This window comes from Pan paniscus, chromosome 15, assembly GCF_029289425.2.
Source record: "Pan paniscus chromosome 15, NHGRI_mPanPan1-v2.0_pri, whole genome shotgun sequence".
NCBI lineage: Eukaryota > Metazoa > Chordata > Mammalia > Primates > Hominidae > Pan > Pan paniscus.
In genome coordinates, this window is record NC_073264.2 from 22,816,761 (window position 1) to 22,831,038 (window position 14,278).

General features: G+C 39.9%; 1 protein-coding gene across 1 annotated transcript in view; it reads right to left on the reverse strand.

The window, feature by feature from the left end:
* SUPT16H (SPT16 homolog, facilitates chromatin remodeling subunit) overlaps positions 1–14,278 on the reverse strand; it is a 33,401-nt gene that overhangs the window by 9,969 nt on the left and 9,154 nt on the right. The window contains exons 2-15 of the mRNA XM_003804746.6: positions 11,842–11,934; positions 10,373–10,543; positions 8,837–8,989; positions 8,250–8,396; positions 7,704–7,855; positions 6,769–6,941; positions 4,928–5,018; positions 3,566–3,639; positions 3,323–3,435; positions 1,938–2,003; positions 1,733–1,828; positions 1,534–1,649; positions 1,294–1,447; positions 701–828 (exon numbers count right to left, since the gene is read on the reverse strand). Of these exons, the coding sequence (XP_003804794.1) occupies positions 701–828; positions 1,294–1,447; positions 1,534–1,649; positions 1,733–1,828; positions 1,938–2,003; positions 3,323–3,435; positions 3,566–3,639; positions 4,928–5,018; positions 6,769–6,941; positions 7,704–7,855; positions 8,250–8,396; positions 8,837–8,989; positions 10,373–10,543; positions 11,842–11,934 (1,727 nt within the window). The remainder of the gene's footprint in view (positions 1–700; positions 829–1,293; positions 1,448–1,533; positions 1,650–1,732; positions 1,829–1,937; positions 2,004–3,322; positions 3,436–3,565; positions 3,640–4,927; positions 5,019–6,768; positions 6,942–7,703; positions 7,856–8,249; positions 8,397–8,836; positions 8,990–10,372; positions 10,544–11,841; positions 11,935–14,278) is intronic.

Consider the following 14,278-nt stretch of genomic DNA (forward strand, 5'->3'; position numbering starts at 1 on the left):
GCAGATACAGAGTTTTGCCATGTTGACCAGGCTGGTCTTGAACTCCTGGCCTCATGTAATCTGCCTGCCTCTGCCTCCCAAAGTGCTGGGATTACAGGCGTGAGCCACCATGCATGCCCATTCCTTCTTTTTTCATTTTTCAAATCTGGTATAACATCCCCAAATTATCCCATTTCACACCATGAAATAATAGAAACCAATGTGGCACCAGTTTTCTTATTTGAAGATTCTACTGCAATATATGTTTATTACTTTTAACACTTATTTTCATAATTATTATTTTTTTTGAGACAAGGTCTCGTTCTGTCGCTCAGGCTGGATGGAGTACAGGCAAGATCAGGGCTCACTGCAGCCTCAACCTCCCAGGCTCAAGGAATCCTCCCACCTCAGCCTCCACAGTAGCTGGGTGACGGGCGCACACCACCACGCCTGGTTAATTATTTTTTAGTAGAGACAAGGTCTCACTATATTACCCAGGCTCAAAATATGTTTAGTAAATATATAGCATCTTCAAGAAGATTCTAAATTGGGATCCATCCTGAAAATAGTACAAAGTCAAGAAGGCGATCCGAAACAAGTACCAATGAGGAAGGCTTTGACATTTACTAGGTAGGGAAAATGTAGCACAGACAATGAAATGTTTCTGAGAGTACCACTCCAGACAAGATGAATCTGGGTATGACTTTTCTTGGGGACTCACATTTCCTTGACAAAAGTCGCTTCAGGGTTAGGAAAGATGTTGCCTTCATTCCTGCCCAGAGCACTGCCTGGGCAATAAAAGTTGATTCGCAAGTAAGTATAATCTCCTTCCACGGACATACTTATATTCTGTTCAAAGGAAAAGCATAAAAAGTAAACAGATTTCTTTCCTAGAGATTAGTAGTTACAGAGATGTTAAAATTAAGTTAGGAGTTACAAATTGACTGCTCTTAACCTTAATCTAAATCTAATAAATTTACATAATTTATCTTTTTAATAACGAAGTATCCTTTTCCCAAAAAAATCTCTGAATTCTCAAAGTACCTTGTACCATGAATACAACTAAGTTAAACAATGATTAAACGAAGTTGAAAGAAAGATAGGCAAATTATGTTTCTAGACTAGTTTAGCTTTCTACTAAGTGAAAAAAACTGAAAAAGGAGAATGACAAGACGAAGAGGGATGTCAGTAACCTGAACAGAGTCTGAAGGAGTCAAAAGTGGGAGACATGATGAATGCAGATTATTTATGGCAAATACAATTACTATTTTAAGCAACAGTTTGGATGAAACCTGATGCACTGAATGTCAGTACCTTGATTGTGGCAATGTGAAACGGTGTTGCAATGCCAAACACGGGCATTATTACAGTCTCATATTTCTTATCGATGTAGATCTTCATTTCCCGAATATGTGGTTCCTTAGGCATCAGAGATGGGTTTTTATAGGACACATTAGACTTGCGAGCTCTGGAGTGGGATAAAAAAACAACTGAGAAATTTCTGCAGTCCCACAGAATCCTCAGATGATCTCAGTACTCAGTGAAAACTCTTACTTCTGAATCTGCTGTTCTCCCTTTTGTTCAGTCAATCGCCTCTTTGCTTCTTCATTGAGTTGAGCCGCTAGTTCTTTCTGATGTGCTCTTCGCTTCTCTTCTGCAGTCATTTCATTCTGGTGAATGGAAAATCCAATTTATCACAACACATGAGCCATATGACAGCCGAGATCAATGTAATTTAAAATAGTAAACTTACTCTTGTTCTTTCTGTAAGTAATGCTGCCCGAGAACCTCTTCCCAAAAGGTCCTCTGCCTCATCTTTCTCCTCCTCCTCTTCTTCCTCATCTTCGTTCTATGGAAAAAGTCATAATCAAAAAATGAAATTTTAATTATTTTAGCCAATATTATTTAACTTCTTTATATCCTAAACTTCCTATACTACTTATCTATCTTCTTCCTACCTTTAGGAAAATCCCCACATTCTTCACTTTCTTCTTCACAGAAGTGAGAACAGTAGCTGGGCCATCCTAGAATTAAAAGGAGAATGAAGACACATAATTTAAAAGAGGCAATTTCATTTTCTAACCTAGTAAACGGCTGGGCAATGCTTTGAATCTTTTGGACACTAAAATGTTTGACAATGAATAAATATAGTTTTTATCCTTCTAACCTCTAACCTCTCGTCAGGAGCTACAATTTTTTTTCTTTTTCTTTTTTTTGAGACAGAGTTTCACTCGTCAACGAGGCTGGAGTGCAATGGCGTGACCTCAGCTCACTGCAACCTCCGCCTCCCGGATTCAAGTGATTCTCCTGCCTCAGCCTCCCGAGTAGCTGGAATTACAGACGCGCACCACCACACCTGGCTAATTTTTGTATTTTTAGTAGAGCCGGGGATTCACCATGTTGGTCAGGCTGGTCTCAAACTCCTGACCTCAGGTGATCCACCTGCCTTGGCCTCCGAAAGTGTTAGGATTACACGGGTGAGCCACTGCGCCCAGCCAAGAGCTACAATTTGGGAGGCAACATTGGGTAATCATTAATACAGGTTTGATTTAAAGCCTGGCTCAGTTGCTTTCTACCTCAGTGACATTTGGCAAGTTACTTAAACTTGTCTGTGCCTTCAATTTATCTGTAAATGGAGGTAATAAGAGTATCTACTTCACAAGGTACTATTTCAATGAATTAATGTAAACTGCTTAGCTTATGATAAAAACACTGAACTATCTGTGCTATTATTAAAAATCAGTTCCTGCCGAGGGAAAGAAGCCAGTCACAAAAGACCACATAGGGTATGACTGAATTTACATCAACTGCTCAGATATTTAGCAAATCCTTAGAGAGAACGCAGTTTAGTCATTGCCTAGGCCTGAAGAACCAGTGGGGGAAGGGAAGGGGGATGGGGAGTGACTGCTAATAGGTTCAGGGTTCTTTCCTGAGGTGATGAAAATATTTTCAAATTAGATTGTAGTGATGGTTACACAAATGTGAAAATACTAAAAATCACTAAATTGTACGTGTCAGGTGGGTGAATTGTATAGTATGTGAATTGTAGCTCAATAAAGCTGTTATTAAAAAGAAAAAAGAATAACCGGTTTCATTATTAGTATTAGTTCCTGATATTATCATTATCAAGGTTCAAGCCACAATATGACAATATGATTTAATGGTTTAAATCATTCCCTATACCTGGGCTACAGTCTCTATTCCTAGCTGCATTAGGTTAGGCTGTCACACGGATTCTTCCCCTTAGCTAGCATTTAACAAAGCAAGAAAAAAACCACAGGGTCCACAAACGTGCCTCAGAAGTTAGTTCATGAAGACTCCAAAGTTTAGACACAATACACACCTCATCCACAAGCACTGTATCACCAATGAACAGGGCATAGGTTTTCTCTTCTGGCTTTTTCCCCTCCTTGTTAGTCAGGTCTGAGAATCCTAAATTGATGCTGAAAACCATTCCTAAAACAGCAAAACAAGGATCAGTCTGTGTCTGTGACAATGTGTAGAGGTGTGAGACATATGCCTAAAAGAAAATAAAGCTAAAGGAAGTAACTCACAAAAGCATTTTCCTATTGTATGTGAAACTTACCTTTCTTCAGTTTGTATTGATTTTTGCTATTGATTACTAGGGAGCCTTCACGGAATTCAATTCCCATCCCAAACCTGAAAAGAAACAGATAAACATCAGCAAAAGGCTAAAGATCTCTAACATGGATCAAGCATAACATATTCATTTCAACTTTCACAATAAGACAGGCAAACATGTTTGAAATGATTTACCCCTGCTGACTGCTCAGTTAGAAAAGAGGATTCAAAGACAGTCTTTGGCCTCTGAACATGCTGTATAATCCCATGGCGAAAAATAATTTCCTAATTGATTATATCATTTTTAATTTTAGCTTATTTGCCCACATTTAAACTTTAACCTTCTACCATAAAATCAAGTCAGTAGTACTCCTAGAAACAACATAGAGATTATTAAGGGGTACATTACTAAGACAGTAATTACTAGATTAAAAGGGGCAACTTTTAGTGGAACACTGGTAACCAGATTCGTAAGACTTGTTATATAGGTATATATTTCCATGACAGAAGTCTAGAAACTATATACCACAGGCTAGTTTTCATCTAAAGAGAGTGCCTATGTAAAGCTTTGTTTCCCAAAATGTCCTTTGTTCCATTACACGTTATTAGGTATTTCTAGGTGTTCAGTGATAAAATACATTTCAGAAATGTATAAAATACATTTGAGAAATACACTGGATTGAATAAACAAACCAAAACCAAAACAAAAAAAACACACACACAAAAAAAAACCCCCCAAAACAAACAAACGGCCAGGCACAGTGGCTCACATCTGTAATCCCAGCACTTTGGGAGATCAAGGTGGGAGGACTGCTTGAGCCCACGAGGTCAAGACCAGCCTGGGCAACATAGCGAGACCCTGTTTCTACAAAAAATAAAAAAATGAGCTGGGTGTGGTGGCACGTGCCTTGGTCCCAGTTATAGGGGGAGCTGAGATGGGAGGATTGCTGGAGCCCAGAAGGTCTAGACTGCAGTGAGGCATGACTGCACCACTGCACTCCAGCCTGCACAGACTGAGACCCTGTCTCTAAATAAAATATTAGGACATCTCAGAGTACTTAAGTTGCAAATGTGCATGGAGACAGGAGATATAGTATGTATTAATAATATTTCCTAACATCTGTAATTATATCCTGGAAAACCTATGGGCTGGAACACCACATTGGTCTAGAAAAATCTCTCTTATACACTTGGGAGAACTTAAATCTCTCACTTTCTCTGATAACATCATGTGCCTGGCACATAGTATAGTTTGCTAGTCCATAAATGTTGGCTGAATCAATCAATTAGCCTAAAGAAATAAGACTGACCACTGACAGTCTAACTGAAAACTGACTCAAGAATGACGATAGACATCATGGCATACCCTAGGTTTTTGGTAATTTTGTTCAGCAGTTCTGGCTTCTGCTTTTTAACAACGTCCATGACAGCGTTATACACGTCACATATCTTCACACCTAATAACAAGACACAAAGGAGATATTAAAGTATCTTTTAGGAAAAAAACTCAGTAACATTTTAAAATCAAAATTTATGTCCCCTAAAGCAGTGTTTCTCAAAGTGTGAACTAAACAGTCCACTCACTTTTTTTTTTTTTTGAGACAAGGTCTCACTCTGTCACTCAGGCTGGAGTGCAGTAGCATGATTACGGATCACTGCAGCCCTGACCTCCCAGACTCAATGATCCTCCCACCTCAGCCTCCCAAGTAACTGGGACTATAGGCACACGCCACTATGCCCAGCTAATTTTTTATTTTTTGTAGAGACATGGTCTGCCATGTTGCCCAGGCTGGTCTCAAACTGGACTCAAGCAATCCTCCTACCTTGGCCTCCCAAAGTGCAGGAATTATAGGTGTAAATCACTCCACCTGGCCCCATTCTTTCTTTTTTTTTTTTTGAGATGGAGTCTCGCTCTGTTGCCCAGGCTGGAGTGCAGTGGCGTGATCCTGCTTCACTGCAAGCTCCGCCTCCCGGATTCACGCCTTTCTCCTGCCTCAGCCTCCCGAGTAGCTGAGACTACAGGTGCCTGCCACCACGCCCGGCTAATTTTTTTGTATTTTTAGTAGATGGGGTTTCACCGTGTTAGCCAGGATGGTCCTGACCTCATGATTCGCCTACCTTGGCCTCCCAAAGTGCTGGGATCACAGGCTTGAGCCACCATACCCGGCCCCGATCCCATTCTTAATCATACTATTTGAGAATCACTGATCCAGGAGGACAGTGGTCTTAATAAAATACTTTAAGAGTTGATAAATGGTATCACACTAAAGTTATTATACATTTTCAAAAACAGATCCTTGTGGTGGGCCTGTTCCATTTATCACTAAATGGGTGAATTATTGTTATGAGGGCTGTGGCCTTAATTTTTCAGGATCTAGACTATGAATGGGTATGTCAAGCTAAAAAGTAGTCTAGATATGGTGGCCTCAGAGGGATCTTTATCTTCATTAAACTATCTATGGCTATGATTTCCAACAGGACTTCTTAAGACCGACTTAGAGATAATGTGGAAGAATGGTGTCTGGAAGCTCAGTATCCTTCGTATCGTTTTGATGTAGGATTAACAGTATATATCCAGTAGGTAGAGATACTAGTTCTCAGAACTTTCTATAACTAAGGAATAGTAATAAGGCCAAGGTATTTTGTGACGATCTGGACACAGAGGGCCTAACAAGTCAGAGAGGTTTCTATAAACATCAATGTAAACCACAATGATCACTCATGCTTGAAAGAAATGCAGATTCAAGACCTACATGCTAGGACGATTCAACATTTGTAAATCTTATTCTGTTTTTAATATGAGAGCCTCAGAGACATAAACATAACACTAATGACATTTCTTTTTTGAGACAAGGTCTCAACTCTATTGCCCAGGCTGGAGTGCAGTGGCGCAATCATGGCTCACTGCCGAGGTATAATCGCAACTCACTGCAGCCTTGACCATTCAGGCTCAAGTGATCCTCCCCAACTTCAGTCTGAGTAGCTGGGACCACAGGCGTGCACCACTATGCCCAACTAATTGTTTCATTTTTAATTTCTTGTAGAGATATGGGGGCCTCATTGCCCAGGCTGGTCTTGAACTCCTGGATTCAAGTGATCCTCCTGCCTCGGCCTCCCAGTGTAGGGATTACAGGTGTGACCCACAGCTCCTGGCCAATGACATTTTTGTTACACAACTTCCAAACCTCCTTTTCTAAGGCACCTCACCATGTCTTAATTCCTTCAGCAGCTCCTCTTGAAGCTGGAGTAAAAAGTTATAATTTTCTTGAACTTCCTGAGAAGGATCAACCATCAAAGTGCGAACAAGGTTGGAGCAGTAAGACTTGAAGCGAATACCCATGGCACAAGTGATAGCCCCAAAATGCATATGATTCTTGTCACTAGAGACCAACAAAGAAAGAAAACATTTCATTACCAAAACTAGCAAAGTCCTTGGTATCAATGGGACACGGTATCAATAATCATTACTTTTCCCTGCCATATCCCAAAGCTGTGGCTGAATAAGGATCTAAACTTTTTTGTGTTTTGTTTTAAATAAACTAACCAGTTTATAAAGGCTCTGGAGTAAAAGTCAGTGACCAAAACTTTTAGGATAAAAATTCAGTGAATAAGTGAGTACTGGATTACAAAAATGCAAATGATATCCTGAATTGTATCCATTATAGTCTAATTGTGGGGTTGTGAGGAGTCACTTATCCACTAGTCCTCTATGAATTGTGAGTTGTAATCAGTCTTAAGTTAAATAAGCCAGACATAAAAGGACAAATACTGAATGTTCTCACTTATATGTGGGAACGAAAAAATTGGATTACATGGAGATAGGGAAAAAATAGACAACAGAGACTGGTAAGGGTAAGTGTGTAGGGGGGCAGGCGAGGATGAAAAGAAGTGGGTTAAAAGGTACAAACATAAAGTAAGATAGAAGGAATAAATTCAATGTTTGACAGCAGAGTAGGGTGACTATACTTAACAAAAATGTATTGCACCTGGGTGATGGACACCGAAGATAATGACTTGGTGACACTATACATTATATACTTGTAGCCAAATTTCAATGTACCCCACAAATTTGTACAGATTTAACAAAAAGAAAAAATAGGCTAAAGTCAAAATGCTATATTATGAAGTCTTCATATACTTACCTCACCACACTGAACTTGAGATTATAGTTGCCACCACTCTGAATGATAGGAGGGTAACACATTTCCACAGTAGAAGGGTCTGCCCCAGCAAGGTATTTTTTCTCTTCAATGGCCTTTTCCACAGACTCAGCCAGTTTGCTGTGTCGAACTTTCTGTAAGAGCATCCAGAAATAAAGTAACACTTACTAGAGGGTAGCAAAGCGGGGTGTGTGGACACTATGATTTGAAGACAAAATGTATCCTTGTATAAGTCTTAGGAAACGATCTATGCGCCAGGTAATATATTGGTATGCAGGCAAAACACATTTGGAGAACAATATGTAGGACTTACAGCTATTCCTATGATTCTCAAGTAAAATAATGGGTTACCTCAAGAAAACATAACGCAGGCTTACCATTATTTTGAAAGGGAGATGATGTAATTACCACCAACTTAAGTGTCAGTCTTAATTTCAAAGGAAGCTGAAGAACACACCAACAGATTTGCATGGTAGACTTATTACTGCTTCATTAAAACAGTAAAAAGACCCTCTCATCTCCATTTACCTCATCTGCATCAACTATTTCCATGACTCTTTCCTTGAAGAATTTGTTGAAGACTTCAGAAGTGATGCTGGCTGCTTTCTTCATTAGGTTGAGCTCCCCATCCTCCTTTACAGCGATGGTATATGCCACAACTGCACTGATATCTATCTGCGGTCAAAGTGACAAGAGTTTCTAACATGCAAATACAGAATTACAAAATAAATGCATCTCTCCAATTTGAATATTACCAGTGATATTTCTGTTATTTAGCAAACTATCACTGGTTTGCAGAATATTCAAACATTCTCTTCTTGAACTGAATAAACATTTGAAATAGCTCTTTGCCAGGTCATTGTGTGTACTACAAGAGGTGTTAAGCTAATGTACCACTTAAAATGTAAACTGCCCTCTAGACGTTTTTTGTAAAGGCAGATGGAAGAAAGGCAGGGAAAAAAAAATAAAACTGGCACACTGCTCAGCCAAAGGGGATAAAATGTAAACAAACATACAGTTTTCCCAAAACAAACATCCTGCACTATCTGTTATGGAAGCCCATCATATTTCTGTCTTCTCAACTCTTGATTTGCTATTTCCAGTAGCATTCTTACTTTGTCAAAGCCTTCTTTGTTGAGGCAGTCATTCCAGCTCTTCATGAACTCTCCAGGGAATTTGTCTTTGCTGAACACTCCAATCTTCTTGCCATTCTTGCTTTCTTTAATGGCTTCAATCATTTTGTCAAAGCTACTCTTATTACTTTCATTCTGTCAGTGTCATAGGGAAGAAAAGACACATATGTTTTACCAGTTCATTAGACACATATGTTTTACCAGTAACAGGTAGAATAATATTCTAAACTATGGAAAAAATTAATTCTCCTCCCATCCCCACCTACTTTTTATTTTTAAAGAGACAGGGTCTTGTTCTACTACCCCCAGGGTAGAGCACAGTGGTGTGATCACAGCTCACTGCAACCTCGAACTCCCAAGTTCAAGCAATCCTCCTGCCTCGGCCTCCCAAGTAGCTGGGACTACAGGTTCATACCACCATGACTGGATACATTTTTTTTTTTTTTTTTTTTTGAGACAGACTTGCTCTGTTGCCAGGCTGGAGTGCAGCGGTGCAATCTACACTCACTGCAACCTCAGCCTCCCGGGTTCAAGTGATTCTCATGCCTCAGCCTCCCGAGTAGCTGGGATTACAGGTGTGTGACAACATGCCCGGCTAATTTTTTATATTTTTAGTAGAGATGGGGTTTTGTTATCTTGCCCAGGATGGTCTTGAACTCCAGACCTCAAGTGATCCACTGCACCCAGCCTTCCTGAATAATTTTTGTATTTTTTGTAGAGATGGGGTTTTGTCATGTTGCCCAGGCTCATCTGGAACTCCTGCGTTCAAGTGCTCGCCTCGGCCTCTCAAAGTATTGGGATTACAGCCGTGAGCCACCATGCCTGGCCCACCTGTAATCTTTAAGGAAGATTGTAATATATCAAAAGTGAGCAAAACATTTCTTTAGATATTTTTATATACTCAGGTGAAAGGGCTGCCGTAAGTCGACCAGACTATTCCTTTTTTTAAGAGAAGGGGTCTCACGTTGCCCAGGCTGGTCTCAAACACCTGGGCTCAAGCAATCCTCCCATCTCAGCCTCCTGAGTAGCTGGGACTACAGGTGTGTGCCACCACGTCTGATACAACTATTCTTTTTCTTCAGAAACAGTTAAGAAACTCAAACACATAAGTGAACAATATTCTGAGAAAACATCCCATGTTAGGTGGGCAGTATGACAAAAAAAATTCACATTTGATAAAAACTGGAAATGATGTATATCTAAGTTTCCTTAAGGATATTTAAGGTTATTTGCTCTAATCAAGGCATACAGATGAAAACAAACTAACAGTGTCCTCAAGAATGGAGACATAAAATCAGTGTTCACCAGAATTTCATAGCTCATTTGTTTTACTGCAGAACTGATAGGATTATTGAATTCTTTTCCTCCTAACAATGAAGACGTGACAGAACTTTGTAATTACAACCACAGCCACCTATAATTTCCCCTGTGCATTCTTTCAAACTCCTATGAGGCATTTCTGTTCATCCCTTTTGAAGATTCTTCCACATTTATGACACATTCTTTATTAATCCTGACCTTTTCTCGTATTAGCAGTGTGATGGCAGGGGCTCCATTAGCATTCTCATTGCCCTTAGTGTTGGCAATCTGTTTCAAGAACTCCACTTTTTTCTTGCTGGCCATAAAGATGATTTTGTCATCACAAAAGACCATGATAGTATCAGTTAGTTCGTAACCAAAGAGCCATGTCTATGGAAAAAGACAACAGTGACAACGGTATTTACAGATACAAAAATTAACGGACTCATATAGATATATAGAAATACTTATAGACAAAAATAACATGTCTGAAATTAACTCCAAGGTAATCAGGCTGGGGAGTCTGGAGTGGATACAAATTAAGCAAGATCGGCCAAGAGTCGACAATTTATTAGAACAGGACAATGGGGTTCAATGTATTATTTTCTCTACGTTTATATGCTTGAACTTTCTATAATTAAAACCATCAAATCAGTTAAACGATTTGTGTTTATAGGAAGTATATCAATGTTTAGTAATACAGAAATGCATAAAACAAGGGACAGAGTGATACAGAACCCTGCGTTACTACCTCCTCAATTACCAGTTCTCTACCAATTATTCATTTCTCCTTCTCAAAGAAGTGATATTTTACCTTCCTTTCAGGTAAGTATGGTCATTAAGATCAAATTTTGGCCAATAAGTAAAAAATGGAAGTAGTGTGTGGAGCTTCAAGCAAGTCTTCTTAAAAAGAAAAGGTGGCCTCCTGTTTTCTTCTCTGTCTCTCTCTTTTTGCTTGGAATGTAGATGAAACACCTGGAGTTCTAGAAGCCATTCTGTACCGTGTGCAAGAGGGCTATGTTCTTTGGGTGGCAGAACAGAGAACTGGAAAAAGCCTGGGTCCCTGAAGACTATACATAAGGAAAAGAATATTTTGTTTAACTCACTGTTACTTAGGTTTTTGTGTCATAGCAGCTAAATCCATACTGATATTAATACTTCTTTTTCCTTATGTCCTAAATCACTGCTAAATCCAATTGAACTTTATGTGATGGTGAAAATACCATTTATCTGCTCTGTCCAATATGGTAGCCACTGCCGAGTACCAGAAACACAGCTGATGGGACTGAGAAATTGAAATTTTTTAAAGTAAGAGACAGGGTCTCACTGTGTTGCCCAGGCTGGAGTGCAATGGTGCAATCTTGGCTTACAGCAACCTCTACCTCCTGGGCTCATGCCATCCTCCCATCTCAGCCTCCTGAGTAGCTGGGACTACAGGCGCACACCCCCACACCTGCTTAATTTTTTTGTATTTCTTGTAAAGACAGGGTTTTCCCATGTTGTCCAGGCTGGTCTTGAACTCCTGGGCTCAAGCAATCCACCTGCCTCGGCCTCCCAAAGTGCTGGGATTACAGGCATGAGCCACCGCAGCCAGCCAGGAATTTAAGTTTTAATGTGGCTACCATACTGAATAGTGCAGTAGATAATCCAACAACTCTAAGGGCTAAAAATTGCTGTAAATCTCTCACCTGTAAGGCAGTTGATTTGGCATAAACAATTTCTTCATCAACACCCACTGATACAACAATGGCATCAACGTTGGCATACTCATCTTCTCCTTTCTGAAAAGAGTGGGTAATCATCACTTAATTTTTCACACTAGCAAAACAGGAATACAGCCTTCAATATTTACCTAGGACAGGCATAATTTTTTCCTGATAGAAATTTCAAGTTTAAGGTACATACCTGTTTGGCAGTCTTACAGCTATTCTATTTTTTGTTTTCACAGTACTTGCTAATTGTTGATAAATATCAAGATAAATTTTTCCTTAGCCCCCAGATCTATGTTTCATAGTTCAGGAACACAGATCAGTGACAAACGTCCTGTGTAATTCAAAGAAATATTTTATTTTTTAAAATTTTATTACTTATTTTTGAGATGGAATTTCACTCTTGTTGCCCAGGCTGGAATGCAATGGTGCAATCTCGGCTCACTGCAACCTCCGCCTCCTGGGTTCAAGCAATTCTCCTGCCTCAGCCTCCCCAGTAGCTAGGATTACAGGTGCCCACCACCACACCTGGCTAATTTTTTTATTTTCGGTAGAGACAGGGTTTCACTATGTGGGCCAGGCTGGTCTCGAACTCCTAACTTCAGGTGATCCACCTGCTTCGGTCTCCCAAAGTGCTGGAATTACAGGCATAAGCCACCATGCCTGGCCCAAACTAATTTTTTATATTCCAAAATCATCTTGCACTCTCAAAGATAAGCCACCTTCATCTCAGAATCTTTCAAGGAGTCATAATTTATGCAGAAATCTACATATGCCTTCTTTTTTGGTTCAGCCACAGAAATTTTAATAGAGAGATGTAACCCCAGGGCAAAATGAACACTTCAACAACATGAAATCACAGATGCCTGGCCAGAAGGCCACATATCTGAGGTTTCATGAAAGCACTGGAAGCCATGGTAGTTTTTGTCCTTGTAGGTTTTGTCAACCTCAATACCAATGTCCTTCCTGGCTGATGGAGAGACGGGAGTTCTTTATTTTTTAAAAAAGCTTTATTGAGACAGAATTCACATAAAATTCAAAAGTATACAATGTAATGATTTTTAGCAGAATTATGCAACCGTCACAATTTTGGAACATTTTAATCTCTCCAAAAACAAACTCTGTGTCCTTGAGTACAATCATTCCGCAACTCCCCTATCTCCATCTCAGCCCTAGACAAACCATTAACATGTCTCTATGAATTTGTCTATTCTGGACAATTCATATACATGGAATCAAATAAAATGTGGCCTTTGTGTCTGGCTTCTTTCACTTGTTTTCAAGGTTCATCTGTGTTGTGACACATATCAATACTTCATTCCCTTTTACTGCTGAATATTTCATTGTGTAGATATACCACATTTTATCTATCCATTCATCAGTTGCAGGACACTTGGGTTTTCACTTTCTGGCTATTGTAAAAAATGTTGCCATGAACATTTGAATATGTTTTGTATGGACATTTCTCTTGGGTATATATATACCTAGGAGATGAACTGCTGGGTCATATGGTAACTTTTCGAGGAATCATCAGACTGTTTGTCACCATGACTGCACTAGTCACTATTTCACATTCCTAAGAATGTATCAAGGTTCCAATTTTTCCACGTTAACCAACAGTTTTTATGTCGTTTTGATGACAGCCATATAATGAGTGTAAATTAGTATCCTGCTTTTTTTTTCTTTTGAGACAGAGTCTCGCTCTATCACCCAGGCTGGAGTGCAGTGGTGCAAACTTGGCTCACTGCAACCTCCGCCTCCCAGGTTCAAGCGATTCTTGTGCCTCAGCCTCCCAAGTAGCGGGACTTCAGGTATGCACCACCACGCCCAGCTAATTTTTATATTTCTTAGTAGAGATGAGGTTTCACCATGTTCGCCAGGCTGGTCTTGAACTCCTGACCTCAAGTGATCCGCCCCCACTTGGCCTCCTGAAGTGCTGGGATTACAGGCATGAGCCACCACGCCTGGCCCTCACTGTAGTTTTGATTTCATTTCTCTGATGGCTAATGATGCTGAGCATCATTTCATATGTTTACTGACAACTGTATGCCTCTTGGAGAAATGCCTGTTCAGATCCTCTGCCATTTTGTAGCTGAGTTGTTGCTTTATTATTGAGCTGTAAGAGTTTTTATATTCTAGACACAAGTCCCTTATCAGGATCTGCAGACATTTTCTCCCATTCTGTGCATTTTATTTTCACTTTCTTGATAGTGTCCTTTGAAGCACCAAAGTTTCTAATTTTGAAGTGGTACAATTTATCTATTTTCTTTTTTATTTTGGAGACAGAGTCTCACTCTATCCCCCAGGCTGGAGTGCAGTGGCACGATCTCGGCTCACTGCAACCTCCGTCTCCTGGGTTCAAGCAATTCTCGTGCTTCAGCATCCCAAGTAGTTGGGACTCCAGGCAACTGCCCCA